The following is a 19,688-nucleotide window of genomic DNA, read 5'->3' as shown; positions in this document are numbered from 1 at the left end:
GCCCCAAACACACCACACATGGACTTATGCTTATGTAGTTTTACCACTTCTGGCATACTCTTCCCCTTTCTCCTCTCAAAATCTAACCTGTCATTCAAGATCTGGTCACACTCTACTTTTCCATGAAATGCTCCCCAAACACTATGGATATCGCCATCATATGAACTCCTACATCACTTGCTTTGGTCCTTAATCACATGTTGCTTTATATTACTATTTAGCTATTTCATGCATGTATGCCTTATTTCCTCAATCACATTACAAACTCCAGGGAGGCAAGCATTCAGTCTTACATTTCATTTAATAAAGCACTACATAAATACTAAAAGTGTCCAGTAAATACTTGTTGAATGAATAATGAATGTCAGCACCAACAACAAAAAAAAGAACTGAAGGAAATGATACAAGAATCAGGAATTCCAAAAGGGGAGGAAACAACAGCAGTCCAAGGAGAGACAAATGCCTAAACTAAGGTAGCAATGAGAGGGAAAAGGGAAAAGAGGCGAGGCGCATTAGAGCAAAGGGCAGAAGTTGGCAGCTACATCACACGGTATAAAGGACAGACAAAATTTTAAGACTGCACTAATTTTCCTGGCTTGAGATGACACAGATGATGGAACTGCCCACAGAGAGGGAAATAGAACACACAGGGGAGAATCCTGGGAGAAGCAGCAGCAGTTTGGTCTTCAGCACATTTGAATGCAGAAACACTATCAAATTCTCAAAGGTTTTATGAGCAGAGAATCACATGGGACAGTAATATTCAATATATTTTATATTCCATGGATTGCATATTTATGAATCATAGTTAAAATTATATTAGATTGGTTTATCAGTGTACATTTCATTTTGGTCTGGCTCCCATGATGCCTAACATATATATAGAATCCTGTCTTACTAAGTGGCTCACTACTAAAAGTCAGATATTTCTTAATTTGGCAGTAATCATTTTCAATTCTCTCTTTGAGGACCTAATTAATACGTGGATGAAAAGTAATGTGTATGAGAAATCTATAGAAAGACCACAGAGTTAAAATAAATGCCAAAATAAAAACTGAATGTAACATGGTTCACATCACTTTTCTACACAGTGAAGACATTAACTGAAGTTAATACTTTGCTATTAGAAAGCTTTACCTTTTCTGTCTTCAAAAAAAAAAACATATTAAAAGACAAGATAATATTTTGAATTATAACAGCTTCCCAAATCCATAACATCAACAAAAGCTCAATTTTACTGAACTGGTCATCTCTCATACATAGAAAATATTAGGAATTCCAAAAATAATTTTCTATAGCTACTTCTGGGGTACAAAACCTTAAGTCCCATTAAATGAGGTAAAAAGATTCTTTAAAGTCAGATTTAAACATATGTGAAATCTTCTCTCAATCCTGAAAATTGGTGGCAAATATAGCACCCTATATTGATATCACACTTGTATTTTTGTACAAGTATTACATGCATTATCTCATGCAATTTTGATATCTCTCTGTGTCTTTGCTGGACTCACCTGCCAACTCTAAGGTTACTTCCAGCTCTAGAATTTTAAAATTTCTTCTACAAATATAAAAACAATGAGAAAAAAATTATATTGCAAAGGAACACTCATGACCAGGATAGAAAGAGGCAGTATATGGCACAGCAGGAATCAGGGAGCTGGTGGTCAGGTGACCTAGGCTCTAGTTTCCACTCTGACTTACCATGTGACCTCTGGCTTCAGTCTTCTTACTCTAAAATGAGGGAATTGGATTTGAGAGACTCTTTGAATGATGCTTTGTCTGGCTGTATTAAATAAAACAGTGATAAAACTGAAGAATTAGAATTGTGTTTAGGGTCACAGGGCAGAACTAGAAGCAATCGGAAGAAGTTGCGAAGAGGTAAAATTAGGTTGGATGTAAGAAAAAACATCCTTGTTAATTAGACGTATCCAAAACCAAAAGGGACTAATGAGGCAGTACCTGTCACTGGAGGTCTTCAAACTGAGTCTAGATGACCATTTATTGGGTATGATACAAAAGATTATTTTGGTGGTATGGATTAGACTAAATGGTTCATAAGGTCCCTTCCAACTCTGAAATCTGTGATTCTGAAATGCTATTGAACCCTTTAACAATCAGACCACAAAATTCTAACATTTTTTTCCCTTTCTCTTTTTGGAAACTGGGTCACCCCATCTTACCCAACATGGAAGGACAGAAGCCATTTAGAGGTCGATCCCAACACTGATTATCCCAGAATCTTTTAACCTGTTGTTTTTTCCAACCTGGGCTAGTTCATCCCACCACAAGCAGCCTAGTGGCCAAACACAACCAGGAGTTCACTGTACTGGTGCGGGCCTTAATGCAAACACCTGCCACCAATCAACTTTAGCCTTACTGTAGCTCAGAATTCCTAAATTCAACTGATCCACTAGCCTGAGTCTTCATGACAACAAGGACATGCAACACTACACTCAGCCCAGCAACACTCTTCTTCCCCCCACTTCACTCATATATTGTTATGATCATCACATCATTGACTTCACCACATCACAACATCTCCAAGATTTTGAACTTCAAAATTCTTTCTAGCTATGATCCTTCATCCTTCCACCTCTCTCCTTCTCTCCCTCACTTAAACTGCTCCTACAAACTCATCATCTTAACCTGTTTCTCTTAACCTTTTCCCCCTACTCTGGCCTCATGGGCCAGTCTTGACCCCCATGAGGTTGACCACTTTAATTGTTCACTCATCAAAACCCTAGAACCCTACAACCTTCCACCCCCTAACCCACACCACTACTCAGACCTGCTCTTTCTCAAACCTGGGTTAACTCCAATGGTCCAATTCCTCCACTCCTATTTTTCAGGCTAAGTTACTAGAGAAATTCAGTTGGTTCACTCACTAGAAATTTATGGCATATAATCTTAGTGACACCACTTCTCCCTGGCATTCCTTTAATCTACTCTTAATGACTGCCCCTCTGATAGCCCACAGTAACAGTTACAAAATGTTTCTTCTCTCAAGATCTCTTCAATGGCCATTACTACACTCCAACACTCAGAGCAGAACAGATTCTTTAGCATTCTACTTTTCTGCCCCCAAGAAGCTTACATGCTACTTCTAGTATACGCAGATAAGTAAATACAAGGTAATGTGAGGAAAAAAAAAAAGGAAAAATTCTCTAGAATTCTCATTTTACTCTCCTCCACCTTACTCTATGCTCTAGCAGCTGGAGTCTAGCCAAACAGAGTTTCTCACAGTAGCTAAATAATGTCCCATATGCAACTTAAAGATGCCCTCCCCACACTGGCTGCTAAATTCATGTTTATCCTTAAAGCCCAACAGATATGCTACCTCCTCCAAGAAGTATTTCCTTTTGATCTGCTGTCCTCCATTGATAGGGGTCTGACCACCACCCACAAGAAGCACTTGCAACTTTCTAATATACCAATAAACACAGGTTACTCTGCGTAATATTTACGTGCCATATTCCTCCATAAGTTTCATGATAACTGGGCCTATATCTGATTTAAATTTTTTATCTCACTCAGCATCTAGCACAGTTTCACACAAAGCAATAAATGTTTGTTTTCTGAATTGCTAAAATTTTGTTCTCAAAAACATATGGCCACAATAACCTGGTTTCCTAATGAAGGTAACATGGGGGGGGAAGGTGATTACGAGGTACCAGGGAAAGATATTCAATGTTTCAACAATGGAGTCTTGCTATTAAAACTGAATTACACTGTGATTCTAAGATCTAGTTGTTTTCAAATCCAAAGAACAGATCATCGATGTTTGACTTTTTAAATACATGCATATATGATTTAACCAAAAGGGTAAGTTCAAAAGCAAGCAGAAAATCTATGTAGCATCTGGGATACCGATAATTGACTCTAAAGAAGTAGATCACTAAGTATTTATTAAGCACCTGCTGCACGCTGAGCACTGTTTTATGTGCTGGGGATACAAATACAAAAGTACAACAGTCTCTGCCCTTAAGAAGTTTACATTCTTACTGAGGGGATAAAGTATGTTCACTTAGAAGTAAATGCAGGATATTATGCGAAATACACAGTGATTCAAGTGAGGAGGCACTAACAACTGGGAGGAATCAGAAGAGATCTCTTAAAGGAAGTTGGGGCTCCAAGAGGAAGAAGTGAAGGCGGAAAGACAAGGTGATCCACCTGTGTAAAGGCGTGGAGGAAGAAGATGGGAGGTCATATATGGGAACGGCAATTAGATCAGCTTAGCCTGAGTGAGGAATGTGTGAGGGACACTGATATGTAATCAGTTTGGAAGACAGACGGAAGGCAAGAACATACAGGGTTTCAAATGCCAGGGTTAATTCAGATTTTATCCCACAGGCAACGGAGAGTCACTGAAGCCTCGAAGCCCATCAGGAGCATAGTCAGATGTGGATTCTAACGCATCAACCCTCTATACTTCCTCTCAGCAGAGGACCTGGTTTTCACTTGACTAAGAGAACCCATCCTGAGCTCCCTCTCCACACCTAAAAACCCATCCTTTCTCTTGCTCGTATCTGGCTTGACTGATTGAAGGGATGATCCTTCTTGTCAAGGACAACTTCTCTACTTGGGCCCTTGATCCACCACTCTATCATCTCTTCATAAAACTTACCCTTTCATCTTCAAATCTCCCCTTATCTATGTTTCATTCCCTACTAACTGTAAACACAGTAATATCTATCTTAAAACAAAATTTAAAAATTCTTCATTTAAGGCTGCATCCCCTAAAACTATCATCCTTTATTTTTTCTTCCTTTCAGAACCACAGTCCTAGAAAATTTTAATTTATTCAAGGCCTTCACTTCCTTATCTCTTCGAAAGTTGAATTCCAAAGCAAACATGTTTAAAACTGTTCTTTCCAATGTTACCTGGTATCTCTTAAACGTTGGATCAAATGGCCTTCTCTCGGCACTCTTCCCTTTGGAGCTCTCTGTAGTTTATGCATCGCCATGTTGCTTCCTTTGCCTTCAGTGATGTTGCTCTCGCCTTCTTAGTCTTCCCTATCCCTTAAACAGAGATGTCTCTCAGACTCTATCCTGGGACCTAGTTTTGTCTTGTCTGTCTCTGCAGGTATATACCCACATGTTGACCCCTTTGTCTGACGCGCGCATGCACGCACACACACGCATACAGAGCTTCTTTTGGTAAGCTCATCAGCTCCCACTGGCTCAATTATTATCTCTAAGCATGATTCCAAAGTTTCCATATATGCAATCCTATTTTCTCTCCTAGATTTCTCAAATTCAACCTATCCAAAACAGAACTTATGTTAAATAAACTTCCTATAAACTCCCTCCAAATCTCCTCCTCTTCCCTATTTCTACTGAGGGCCACCATACCCAGATTAACCAAGTCCCCATCACCAAAGCGATCTTTGACACATCTCTCATCCTTTTACTCAGTCTCACCTCTCCATTCATACCGCTACTACTCTATTCAAGGTCCTTATCACCTACATTAATAAAAATGCCTCCTAGTTGATCTCCTTGCTTCCAGTCCCTCCCCTATATACAATCTATCCTCTGGGAAACTGCTAAGGAAATCTTCCTAATGGAAAAGACCAGTCAAAAAGCAAACACTTATTAAGTTCTTACTAAGTGACAGGCACCGTGCTAAGTCCTGGGGATTTAAAGAAAAGCAAACATATGTTCCCTGCCCTAAAGTAGCTCACAATCTAATGGGTAATACAACATGTAAACAACTATGTAAATACAAGATATATACAGAGTAGAGGGAAAGATACCCTTACTAGCAGTAAGGGGAATTGGAAAGGCATTTTGCAGAAGGTATGATTTCAGCTAAATCTTGAAGAAAGCCAGTGAAGGAAGCCTTGACAAGGAAAAAGGCCACCCCTTACCAGGCTACTCCCCTCTTCAGAAACCTACAGTAGCTCCCTTCTGACTTCTAGGCTTGGCATCTCAAGCCATTCAACATCTAGTTTCAACTTATCTTTACAGAATATTTTATTTTAATGCCCTTCACATAGTTTACATTCCAGCCAAAGTGATCTACTGGCTATTACCTGAAATTAGGGTTCCACTTCCTACCTCTGCATCTCCAGGCAGCCCCGCCAATGTCTGGATGTACTCCTTCCTCATCGCCCGTTTTCAAAATTCTTATTCTCCTTTAAGGTTCAATTCAGTTTCCACCTCCTCCCCCAGAGTTGCCCACCTGTTAATGCCCTCTCTCTTGCCTCAAATTATTTTGTATTTAATAGTGGACATGCCGTATTCCCCAACAGATCAAGGGCAGGGGCTATTACATTTTTTGTTTCTGTATCCCTAGCACATAGCAGAGCATCCTGAACCTACTAGGCCCTTAGGGTTGGCTGGATTTACCATACACTCACTGTGTATAAAAGTATGTTATCCATGTGCAGGGAATGTCTAGATGTATGGAGGGGAAGCTGCAAAAATCACAGATGGATGGGAACACAAATATCCTTGTCTCTAAAATTGTTCCCTCGTCCTGTAAAAAACTCACTTAATCTATCCATCCCCTCTAGCTATCATTCCATATCTTTTCTCCCTTTTGTGGCTAAAATCCTTGAGAAAACCATCTATAACTGATGCCTCCACTTCCTTTCTCCTCACTCTCTTTTTTAATTTTCTACAGTCTGGTTCCCAACTTCATCATTTACTCAAAACTGTTCTTTCCTGTCAGCATTAACTGTTACTTGCCCAATCTGATGGCCTTTTTTTCTTTTCCAATCCTCATCCTTCTTGAACTCTCTGCAGCCTTTTTACACTGTCAGTCTCCCTTTTCTTTCTAAGTTTCCAAGACGTTTCTCTATCTTGGTTCTTTCTTCTCCTACACGTCTGACCACTCCTCGCTCTCCGTGGCTAGATTTTATCCAATTCATGCCCATTAAAAGTGGGTATTTCTCAGGGATCTATCCTAAGTGCTCTTCTCTTCTACCTCTATTTCATCTAGTGACCTCATTAACTCCCATGGTTTCAATTATCATCTCTATGCTACTGATTCTCATATCTACTTACCCAGCCCTAATCTGTTCCCTAGACTCTCAAACTAGATATACCACATCTTATACTCAACTTATTAACTTTCCCCAAAAACCTCTGAGACCTTCTGAGCTCCCTCCACCCTTCTTCTGAACATCCATATCACTGTCCTCCCAGTTACCCAGGCTCTCGACCTAGTAGTTATCCTTGCCTCTTTGCTCTTGTCTCTCACCTCTCATATCTAATCTGTTAAGTCCCATCTATTTTCACCCCTATAACATCAAATATGCCTCCTCCTCTCCTATGACATTGTCACCATTCTTGGGCAGTCCCTCATCACCTCACACCTGGACTGTTGCAACAAGCTACTGGTTGGTCCTTCCCCACTACAATCCATCCTTCACTCAGATGTCAAGTTAATCTTCCTAAAGTCCAGATCTATGTCTCCGTCTGTCTCTCTCACACACGCTACATTCAATAAACTCCACTGACCAAATATGAAATCCTCTGGTGTTCCAAGACTTTCACAACCTGGCCCTATCTTTCCAATCTTCCCAGACCTTACTCACTCCCAAGTACTATATGATCCAGTGACACTGGACTCCTTGCTGTTCCTCCCACAGGACACATCTCCAGACTGGGTATTTTCAGTGGCTGTTCCCTACGCCTGGAGCTCTCCCTCCTCATCTCTGCCTCCTTTCTCTGGCTTCTATCAAGTCTCAGCTAATACCCTATCTTCTCCAAGAAGTCTTTCCTGACTCCCCTCAATGCCAGTGCCTTCCCTCTCTTGACTATTTACAACTTATCCCATATATAGCTTGTTTGTACACAGATGTTTGTCTATTGTCTCTGCCATTATGCAGTGAGCTCCCTGAAAGCAGAGATCATTTTTTACCATTCTTTGTATCCGCAGTGCTTAGCACTGTGCCTGGCACACAGTAGGTGCTTAATAAATGCTTACTGACTGGCTCCCTTCTCCATCAAAGCTTAAGTTGTGAAAATTTAAATTATATAGCAGTGTGGAAATCTGAGCAAGTTTATGCCCTCCTCTGGCCAAGGATAAGTTGATCTCCTGAAATCTTAGCATCATGAACAATGATCTAGGTTTGAATACTCTACACCTTTCTCATTTGCATCTTCCCTTGGAGGGTTGGATGACATACAAAACTCCTTCCAAAGCCTTCCTTTACAGAAGGCTCACAATGTTTCTAGCTACTCCTTTCTCCATCAGCAGCTTGGCTTGGCTTTCACTCCATAGAACAACACTTCCTCCTCCCCCTCCTCCAATGATTTCCCCACCCCTTTCAACTTCTTTTTTTGCACTGTCTTTCCCCCCATTAGGTAAGCTCCTCGAGGACAGGGACCATCTCTTTTTCTTATTTGTACCCCCAATGATTAACACGGTGGTTGGCACATAGTAAACAGGTGCTTAATAAATATTTATTGAATTGAACTGAAAGATATTTTTAGGAATCACTGGCAAACTGAAATCTTATGCTTTAACTGTCAATACATTCACAAATAGTAACTACTGAATAATGGCAAAAAAAAATTATAGGATACTTTCATAACGAGTGGCTATAAAATTACCTTTACACTACAGATTAACAGAAATTATACCAACAAGAGCTCTCAAAAATCAATTACTATACCCACTTATCAAAGACACTTTAATCACTGTATTTACTTTTTCCAGCTGGACATAACAGGTTTTGCTATTGACTTCAAAATGCAGTAGATTTCAAAAGCACAGAATTCAAGTGATAAGATTCAATATCTGATAATAAAGAAAATATAATACAGGTTTTAATAGTATTAAATCATTTCTGGTGGAACTATACATTAAATTACTTTCAAAGAAGAATAAATATTTAGGCTCTGAGTATTTGTCAAAGGAATTTATACTTATTTAGGGTATGTTATAAAGGGGAAAGCATATTTTATAAATTCTCAAACACAAAACAGTAACTACAACCCTCATTTTAAAGTTAACTGTTTAAAAACTGATTTAAAAAACCACTGAAACGTTTCCTTTAAAATGAGTAAGTTTAAACCATTAAACTATTCTAAAAAGACAACTTATGGAATGATATGAAAAGTTAGAAAAGAATGACATTCTAAAAAAGTAAGACAACTTATGGAATGTTAAAAAAAAACTTTAAAAAGTCTTATGCTTTTGAGAAATCAAAGAAATAATGATTATCAGTCATACATTGGGATTTTAGTTATTTGTGAGATATATCCAGGTCCCCGCGTTCCTTCCTTTCCCCCCACACACAAATAGTTAAAATATCTTTAACAGAGTATTACACTAGGGAGGCTCATGCTGGCTAGACCAACAGCTTTTTCTTTAGCAGTATCTTCCCTCAAAGTGCTATGGGTATTCAACAGCAGCATCACAAGAATGAAACTGATGCAAGCTTAGTCAGTTTCATCTCTACTTTTGTAGGGCTTCTACAACATATAAAGCTAATTAGGTACAAAGCAGTTCACACACTATATAGAGGGCATCCCCAAGGCCTACCAAGATGGAATGTGAAACCGACTAAGCATCAATTTCACTCTGTAGGCATAATCTTGGTGTGGGGGAGGAAGGAGGATAATGGTAATAATAATAATAAATCTTAGGATAGAAGGTGGTGACCAAAAATAATCTCAGAGGGCAGAGGGGAGAAAAATAATTGCTTAATTTCAGGGTGGAGACTGTACTACCAGCTTCTTTTGGAGACCAAGCTAATTAAGTATGATAGTAAATTAGGTTGGTAGCAAAAACAAAACAAAACAGAAAGCCCTTAGAAATAAAGCTACCTCCCAGAAAAATTAACCCAACCACCAAATGTCAAAAGAAGATAAGAATGACTCTACTTTTAGTTCATATACTAATATTAAGCTATCTAAAACATTGTTACTATGCAAATAACTACTTAACCTTAGTACACAGGGATTTAGTCTCCCAAATAGGTTCATCTATCTTGAACTGTGGACTCCCTCTAACAGATTCTAACTCAACAACAACAAAAAAAAACAATAGGTAGAGAGGCTAGAATAAGTCACTTGAGACTATTAATATTCAGATAGATGGCACTTATATGATAATAGTACTATTAAGGAAACTATAGTCAAACAACTCACTTTACTGTCATCACTTTTATCAAAGGTGAAATAACATAAGACCTTTAAACACATGTTAGGCTGTCAGAAAAGGAGTACAAGTTCACTTCTCAAACATTAATACATAATAACAAACACAACAGCCACTCTACCACAGACTAGGAAAAAAACAATTTATGTAAAATGTTACATGTTTAACTACTATTATCACAATTTTAACATTAAAGTTTACACAGCCAATTAAGATAACACCTAGAGAATATGAAACATTAAATGTCACCTAAAACATCATCAAATGTTTCAGAAGACAGAAATTTACATGGGAAAGTCTTAGGACAAGGGAGGAAGAGTTAAATGACCCAACTTACACTCAAGGAGTAAGTTAAATTTCAAGACAGAGAAAAGTCAGAAAATCCCAGTAATAGATGTCAAGCAAGAAAAGACATCTAGCTAGCACCTTCTGGTTTTAGGAAAGGGAGAGAGAATCACAGCCCTCCTGAACAGCTCCCTCTTCCCCTGAGAGACTCTAAAGAGGTAGGTTGCCTTTGAGGGCCAACCAAGCAGAATGCTTATTTCAGGGCCCATTCTTTCTCTCCAATTTTTCTTCAGATGTTGATGTTTTGATGTGGAATCATCACTGAAATTTAAAAAAAAAATGACTATAGAGACAACACTAAGAACCGTTAGGGCGTAGTTCCCACTGAATAGAGGAGATGGACACAAAAAAGAATTCTGAAAACACTGACAAAAATGTAAAAAGTTTGATGTCAGTCCCTTTCATACTGTGATGAAGAGGGAGGTAGCGAATGGTGAGTTGATTAAAACAGAGTGGGGGAGAGAAAACATAAAAAAAAAAAGGGAGTCCTAGGGTACAAAATTCAAAAGCTTTATGCAAATAGCTGTTCAAAAAGGTTTTTTTTTTCCTGTATAAATACAAGATATAACAGGAACACTAACATTCAGTCAAAAATGCTTCACTTTATTTATGAAGATTTTTGTTTACTTGTCTTAATAGAAGCCTCTTCCCCTATGAAAGGAATTCATACCCAAAGAATTCATTAACTGAAGTCATTGCATTTAATAGAAGCCTCTTCCCCTATGAAAGGAATTCATACCCAAAGAATTCATTAAATGAAGTCGTTGCATTGCCTAAATATACCTGATCTCTTGACATCTTCACCTCAACATGCTCACAGGAGAACTCATTTCTTTCACCCTAAACTCACCCCTCTGCTATCACTATAGAAGATTCTCTTAACCTTCTGGTAGCCTAAGTTTCCAATGTTGGAATTTTCCTTGACTCTTCTTTCTCACAATCCCCACTCTAGGTCAAACCCTCATTACCTCACACCTAGATCACTGCAACAATCTCCTTACTGGTTTTCCCTTCTTTACTCTCTCCAATCCATCTTTTACATAGCTACCATCTAACACTAACCACCTCACGCATCCCTGTTCAAGAAATTAGACTCCACATCATTGAGGATAAAACACAAATTTACCTGTGCAGCATTTAAAGTTTTTCACAACCTGGATCTAATGAACCTTTTTTTTCCAGACTGGCTTGACATCACTCCTTGAGCACTCTATGGTCTTGCCAAACTGGCCTATTTCTGTTGCTGTAAACAACATCTCCTCTCTCTCTCCCCATGTCTTAGAAACCCTCCTTGTGGTCAAGGCTCAGCTCAACTGCCACTTCCTATATGAGGCCTTTCCTGATTTTCCCCAGATGTCAGTGCTCCACCTCTCTGAAATTAATTTCTATTTACTTGTATATATTTTGTATATACTTTACTGTGTACATAATTCCCCTCAACAGAACATAAGCTCCCCAGGGGTAGGGACTGTTTTGTTTTGGACTTCTTATCCTCTATCACATAGTAAGTACTATTTTAATAAATGCTTATTGAAGATTAGAGATGATTCAGGAGAATAATAAAAAAAACATGTTTACACTAACATTACACGACTTTAATCTCAATACCAGGACAGGTGGAGTGAAATTAACTTTGAGACTAAACAGGAGGAAGGTTCAGAAGTAAATGTCTCATATCAAAAGCCAACTACATTGCTAATTGTGCTAAGAAAGCATACTGGTGTAGTTCTTCTAAAAAAGATATATTCTATGAATCAGAATTGCTTTCTTGATCAAAACTCAGTATGTGAAATTATGTTTACAAATAGAGTACTTGAAGTTTGTTCATCCCTTATTTCTTCTGTGTATAAAGTTCTTCATTACATACATGGAACATTTTTCTTCGCTGTATCTGTTCTGATAATAATTCACAAAAGGATGATAGGACAGCCAAGTTCTCAACTGCACTCCAGTGCATTTTGATTGTCATTTTTTACTAATATTAATTTTGACAGAAAAAGGCATTTACTTGAGGGGAAATTACCTTCTTCAATGCTGACAACTACTGTATATCAAAAGTTATAGCATTCAGAACACTTAAAATAAAGGGAACAAATTCCACATCATTTCCAATCGATAACAACTGAATCCCATGGTCCAAAAACATAGAAAAACTACTTCTCCATGAGAGTGATTCTACAACAGAAAAAGAAAAAAATAACGTAAATTTTTCAGGGGTTGAGAATGAACTTATTATTTAATTATAAAAACTAGGCTTAAAATCAGATAGTCTATTAGGGTTAACACCTTGGCAAGTTAATTGATCTGATAATAGTAAAATTAAAAAGGTTGCTGATAGTAACAATATTGCAATCAAATCTTTGGGGCCTCTCAATTTCAAAATAAGTCTTCATTATTTGCATAGTCTTTCCAGCTTAATAACTTTGAAGTAAGGATACAATACAACCAAAAAGAATGTTAACCTAGAAGCACCTGTGCCATCAGACAAAGACACATCCAACTTAAGGAAAAAATAGACCACTAGCCTCTAGTATTAAACCATTAACAACAATGTCTCCTAAAAATAAATCTCCATGTCAACAGAACAAAAGCTGTTTATAAATAAGAAGGAATCTGGAGGTGTGAGGAAGATAAGAGGAAGCCTCACCAAGTAGCAAAAGCAGGAAACCAAGCACAATGAATGAAAATTGGGACAAGTGAAAGATGAAAGTATAAACTGGAGATGAGGAATAGGTAAGAGTTTACAGGTGGAAAGAAGTTAGAAGAAATTTACAGGAATATCACAAGAAATTAAGTTAAAAGGAAATGGAGACCTCAGTAAAAGTTGTAACTGAAAATGGGTGTAACTTGGCTAGGTCAAAGGATAGAGGTGGTAATACTATGGGCAACAAGAGTATCAGGTTCAAGGTAGGAAAGTGTGAAAACAGAATGATAGGTTATCAAATCATATAATGAAAAAAGTTATCACATAAATTTCAAGGTAAAGCAATAGAACATTAAATACAGACTTGAAAAAAAGTTGAGGAAGTAAAGACAAGAAGTTATTAAAGTATTTAGAGACAAGCAAAATCAACAGCCTAACCTTCAGCCCAATTAATCACTGTAAAACAAGTTACATATCAAGTATTACCTTATTTTTAACATAATAAAAACGAAATAATAAATATAATTTGAGAATGTGACAGTAAGACTAGTTCTAATTTGAAAAGCCAAAGGAGAGAAATAAAGGAGAGAGAAGACAGAAGTGAAAACATTAAAAAAAAACGAAGAAGAAATAAATGTTAAGAATGAGAGGGGGGAAATAGGTGTGAAATAAGACACAGGATTCAGCTGTGGGAAATGGTTCTACATGGAGAAACAGAGGGTTAGTGCCGTGGAAACTTTGTGGGAACTCAACTTTAAAGACAATAGTCAAAGGTGTCCAAAGAAATTTGAGAAAATAAAGAAGGCACCATACAATGTGAGAGAGCCAAGGAATGAAGTACGAAGCCTCAGTGGGGATTTGGCAAAAGGCAAAGAAGAGAGTAGCCATCGAAGCAGAACCTGAGGGAGGCGGAAGGGGGGGCAGGTCATAGCACTGGGGGAGAAGGGGGAGAGTGGAGTAAGGATGTCAGTGACACGGTGTTTACAAAAATAAGGAGGGGGGGGGGATTGGTCTGAGATGGATCCTCGGGCTTCAGGGACGGTCAGCAAAGGGGAGAAACAGAAACCCCAGTCTTCGTTGGCTGGGAAACAATCTCCAAACAGTCTGGGAGGCGGACGGGGAGAGAGAAGAAGGCAGCCTGGGCCACCCGGTAGAAGGCCCCCATCCTCCTCCTCCTCCCCCTCACCACCCCCGCCCACGTACACATGCCCTAGCAGACACAGGCCACTCGGGCGAGCGGGGGGGGGGGGGTGTCTCCCCCTTCTCCTTCGCAACATCCCCTCCCCAACACACACCGGAGGGGAAACACGGAGCGGGGGATGCGAGTAAGGGGAACGTGGGTCTGGGGATAGCGGCGGGTCATGACCTTCTAGAGCTAAATCTGGGCTCGATTCCTCCTCTCCAACTTCTGCTGCCCCCCACGTCCCCCCGGCCCGGGCTGGGGCCAAGGGGAGCTCAGTCCCTGGGGGCCCCTGGGTGTTTACGTGTTGAAGGGATGCGCGTGCGCGTAAGCGTGTAAAGGGGGGGGTCTCCCATCATCCTGGTGGGGGGGGCAGATGGGGGGCCGTCTTCATTGGCGCCCCTTCCCCCCCCCCAATCTGCGGTCGAGGTGGGGGGAGGCCGGCGCCCGCCCGCCCGCCTCCCCGGCAGCCCGGCCGGCCGTCTTCACTCACCTCCTCGGGGATGGCCGGCTCGGCGGCGGACGCCGAGCCGGCGCCAGCCTCGGGATCCATGTCCCCGTTGAAGAGAGCGGGGCCCTGCTCCGCGCCGCCGCCGCCGCCGCTCAGCGCCGCCATCTTGTAACCAAGAGCTGGAGCCCGAGCGACCGCGGCTGGGCGGGGAGGAGGAGGGGTAACGGTGGGGGAGGGGGAGGAGGGCGGGGGCGGGGCCTGGAGGGGGGGAGAGAGTGTGTATGATTCTATGTGAGTGCTCGCGCGCGCGCGCAAGCTTGAGGGAGGGAGGGGGGAGCCCGGATGGGAGAGGGAAGGGATAGCGAGGAGGAAGGGAGCCCGGAGCGGGGCGGGGGAGGAGGTGAGAGCGCCTACCGTGGCGTCATCGGCGTGACGTCACCGGCGGGGAGCTGCATGGCATCACTCGGGAGCCCCTCCCTTTGTCGTCACGGGAGGCCACAGCCACGCCCACTTCGGTCCGCGCACCGCCCCCCAGCCCCGAGCCTAGGCTAGACCAGCTCTCGGAGTCTGCTGCATCCCCGAAGCCTCTCATCCCTTTTCAGCTGGTCCTCTTTTTTCGGTCGCCTCCCCGCCTGGAGAGTGTAGAGATGCGGTTCTGATGGACCGATTGGGTTTTGAGGGGTAGGGAGGAGGGACAGCCCCATCTGCCGGGGTCACTGGGCTAATCTTCCAACACAGAAGCCCAAATAAGAATACATGAAACATTTGCCAAAAAAAAAAGGGAAAATATTCCCCATCCCCAGTTCACAACTCATTTATTTCAAGCAATATTGGATACAAACGAAACCTAGTCCAACCAAAGAATTCACGTGTTACTTTGGAGTTCTTCATAAAAGAAATTTAACCTGTTAAGTAGGTCACGGGCCTGGCTTGAGAACTTTGTCACCCCGACTTTGGTGATAGTCTGTAGGGTCACTTATCCCTCACCATTCGGGGATGAAGTGTTCCAGGCTTTTTACAGTTTAACAGCTAATTGACACTCAACCAAAAACTGAAAATATTTCTAATGGAAACTTCTTATGCATTTCTTCTGCTTCATTGAATATAGATATGAAGAAACCATTATTAGATTCAAAATACATTCCAAAAAGTCAATTTAGGAAGCATTTATTGTCAACTATGTTCAAAGCACCGTGGTAGGCCCTGGAAATAAAAAGACAAAAATGTAATAGTCCCTGGCCTTTAAGGAGCTTATGTAAATTCCTTGGAAGAGAATTTAGACAAGTAAATACAAGATAATTTGAGGAAGGAGGTAGTACTTAGAAGTAGGATGATCCAGAAAGCTTGATCGTCACCTGGACAAGTAAGAATTTTGGACCAAGTGTGGGAGGTGGGACATGAACTGAGCCTAGGCAATAGCCTAGGCTAGAGATTATTAAAAGCCAAGGTACATTCCAGATATAGACAGGCTATATAAGAAGGCATGATGGGAGATGGAATGCTGAATCTGAATAACAGCAAGTAAGCCAGTTTGGCTGAAACTAGTGTGTGAAGAGGAATAACATGAACAAAGCCTGTAAAGGTAAGCTGTGGAAGCAGATTGTGAAGAGCTTTAATGGCCAAATAGGGGAATTTACATACAATAATAACAATAAAAGTGTTCATATAGCACACCTACTATGTGCCAGGTGCCTTACAAGTACTATTTAATTTGATCCCCACAACAACCCTGGGAGGTAGGAGCTGTTACTATCCCTGTTTTACAGTTGAGGAAACTGATGCAAAGAGATACTAAGTAATTTGCCCAAGGTCAAACAGCCAGTGTCTGAGGATGGATTTAAACTCACATCTTTCTGATTCTATGCAGTATGGGTGATCCACTGCAACACCTAGCTGCCCCTAATTAATCTTGAAACAGGAAGAAGCTACCAAAGAATCTTTGGTAAGGGAGTAACATAGCCCTATGCTTTAGAAAGATTCTTTTGGCAGCTGTATAGAAAATGGGTTGAAGAAGAAAGATATGAGCAAAAAGAAAGGGTGAAGAGGACCTGAAGGAGGGTGGTGGCTGTTGGAGTGGAAAGGAGAGGCTGAATGCCGGAGAGGTTGGGACTGTTAATTATAAACGACTTAGCAGCTTATTGGATATGGCACAGAGGGGATGAAGGAAAGTGAAGTGTCAAGAGATCACTGAGAGGGTTTCAAACCCAGGTGACTAGAAGAAATAGGTAAGTATGAAGAATAGGGTCAGTTTGGAGAATGACAAGAGGTAAGGAGCCCTGTTCTGGACGTGGTAATTTTGAGACACCTATATGACATCTAGGGGGAGATCAGATGGAGAGCTGGAAGGAAGCTCAGGCCATCTAGTCCAATTTGTTTATTTTACAGATGGGGACACTTGGGTCGAAGCAGGTTAATTACTTGCTGAAGGTCATGCAGAGTCTCAGAGACAGGATATTCAGTAGGCAGTTAGTGATGCAGGACCTCAGGAGAGAGATAAGGGCTCCAAATGTAGATTTAGAAAAAAAAAAAAAGGTAAAATCTGCTTGAAAAGTAATTGACCTTTGGATTTTATTATTTGACTTCCTGTCTGAATTAAGGAAGTAAATATTTTTCAGTGCCTAAAACCCAGGAATTTGAAAGAAAGAAGGAAATGAGTGAAGAATGGTAGGTTTTGGAGTGCAAGGGCCATGTGATATTTGAACTTCCCTCAACACCTAACACCTTACACATCAGAGGTACTCAATAAATGTTTGCTGAATATTAGTAACTTGGTCACCTATGTCATAATAATAAAATAATGACTCATATCTTATACTTTAAGGTGTATAAAACACTTTCCTTCATAAGATAGATAGTACAAGGATTATCTCCATTTAACCAGTGTGAAAGCTAATTCTCAGAAACAGATTAAGTGACTTGCCTAAGGTCACACATCTAGAAGGTATCAGTAGCCAAAATGTGATTGAAACATGAGATCGCTTTCCCATACTTATGATCATACTAATGATCTTGCCTTGGCTTTCAGTTTAGCCCTTGACGATACTGACCTACCTACCTCTCAGAGAATCATGGAGTAGGAAAGGACCTCAAAGGCCAGTTAGTCCAGTTAATTCATTCTACACATAAGGAAAATGAAGCCCAAGGAGGTTGTGATTTGCCTAGAGTCAAGCTGTTAGCATACGGGCTAAAACAATAGAGATAGAGGTAGGTGAACTCAAGACTAGTGGAATGGCCAGACCCAAAGAACAGTCGCCAGTGAAGCACCCCAGAGATCTGTGATTGGCTGTATTAACATTTTTATTAATGACTTGGATAAAGGTATGATTATCAAAATTGCAGATATCACAAAGCTCGACAAGATAACTAACACATTAGATGGCAGACAAAAAATGATAGGCTAGAATTTTTTATCGAACGTCATAAGATAACATTTAATCAGGATAAATGCCAAGTCATACTTGAAATCAAAAAATCAACTTCACATTTACAATTTGTAAGAGCTATAGTTAAACAGCAATTTGAAAAAGATCTGGGGGTTTTAGTTGACTGCAAGCACAATATAAAGTGTGATAGAGTAGCATAAATAGGAAATAGTAGCTGATAGCTAACATTTACATAGTGTTTGCTATATCCCAGGCACTGTGCTAAAGGCTTTACAATTGTTCTTTCATTTGACTCCCACAACAACCCTGGGAGGTAGATGTGCCCATTTTACATGTGAGGAAACTGAGGCACATAGCGGTTAAGTGACTTGCCCAGGTTTCACGCAGCTAGTAAGTGTATGAGGTCAGCTTTGACTTCAGGTCTTCCTGACTCCAGGCCCAGTATAGCAAGCATGAAAAAAAGGTGATCGTCTCACTATATACTCTGCCCTATTTAAACCATATCTAGAATATTTTATTCAGTTCTAGGCATCACGTTTTAAGAAGTATACCGATAATTTAGAGACAAAGCATCTTGAGTATGGCGGCCAGCATGGTAAAGGGTCTTGAGTCCGTGTCATGAGATTCAGGGCTATTTTGATTAGAGAAGATCTCTGAAAAACATGATAGCTGACTTCAGGTATTTGAAGAACCATACTATGGAAGAGAGATTAAACTTGTTTTACTTGGGCACAATTAGAAGCAATGCCTGGAATTTTGGCTTGGTATAGGGAGAAACTCCTTAAAAATTAGAGCTATTCAGAAATGAGTGGATTGGCCCTGAAGGTGAGGGGTTCCCCTTCAGTGGAGGTCTTCAAGATCTGTGATGACTCCTTTTCAAAGAATTTGTAGAGGGGGTTCTTATTCCTATAGGGGTTGTACTGGATGGCTTTTGAGGTCCCTTCTAACTCTGAAAGCCTCTTACTCATCAGGTATGGAGTTTCACAAAATGTATATTTTCTAATAAGATGGCCTTGCGTGTGTGTGCATAGCACACTGGGAAGCATAGCCTTCCCCTCATTGAGCTCTGTTCTTCTTAAAGATTTAATAGTATAGAATATATGAATTTTGTAATTTGTTTTAAGTTCAGCTATGTAATAGCTAGGGCAGCTAGGTGGTGCAGTAGATAGAGTGCTAGGCCTGAAATCAGGAAGACCTGAGTTCAAATACAGCCTCAGATACTTATTAGCTATGTGACACTGAGCAAGTCACTTATCCCTGTTTGCCTTAGTTTCCTCATCTGTAAAATGAACTGGACAAGGAAATGGCAAACTACTCCTGTGTCTTTGCGAGGAAAACCCCAAGTCAGATCACAAAGAGTCAGACACAACTGCAAAATAACTAAACAAGTATAGAAACAGCAACTACTTCAAATATAACTATGTAGCCACAGGCAGATTATATATAGCTGTGAGGGACTATAATAATAAAAGAGAAAAAAGATAAATTAAATAAACTGTGTTTGTATTCAAGGAAATTAGTAAATAGAGTAATACCCTTAAAGAAAAGTGGAAATGATTGTTAGAATAA

The 19,688-nt window shown here is 40.3% G+C and overlaps 1 protein-coding gene across 1 annotated transcript in view; it reads right to left on the bottom strand.

Moving 5' to 3' along the window:
• BRAF (B-Raf proto-oncogene, serine/threonine kinase) overlaps positions 1-14,901 on the bottom strand; it is a 158,018-nt gene extending 143,117 nt beyond the window's left edge. Inside the window, 1 exon segment of the mRNA XM_036761459.1 lies at positions 14,779-14,901. Coding sequence (XP_036617354.1) covers positions 14,779-14,901 — 123 coding nt within the window.
• Positions 14,902-19,688: the final 4,787 nt, after the last annotated feature.

Source organism: Trichosurus vulpecula, chromosome 5 (assembly GCF_011100635.1).
Source record: "Trichosurus vulpecula isolate mTriVul1 chromosome 5, mTriVul1.pri, whole genome shotgun sequence".
Classification (NCBI taxonomy): Eukaryota; Metazoa; Chordata; class Mammalia; order Diprotodontia; family Phalangeridae; genus Trichosurus; species Trichosurus vulpecula.
The sequence above is the reverse complement of the archived record's forward strand: the minus strand, read 5'-3'. Positions and strand labels throughout refer to the sequence as shown.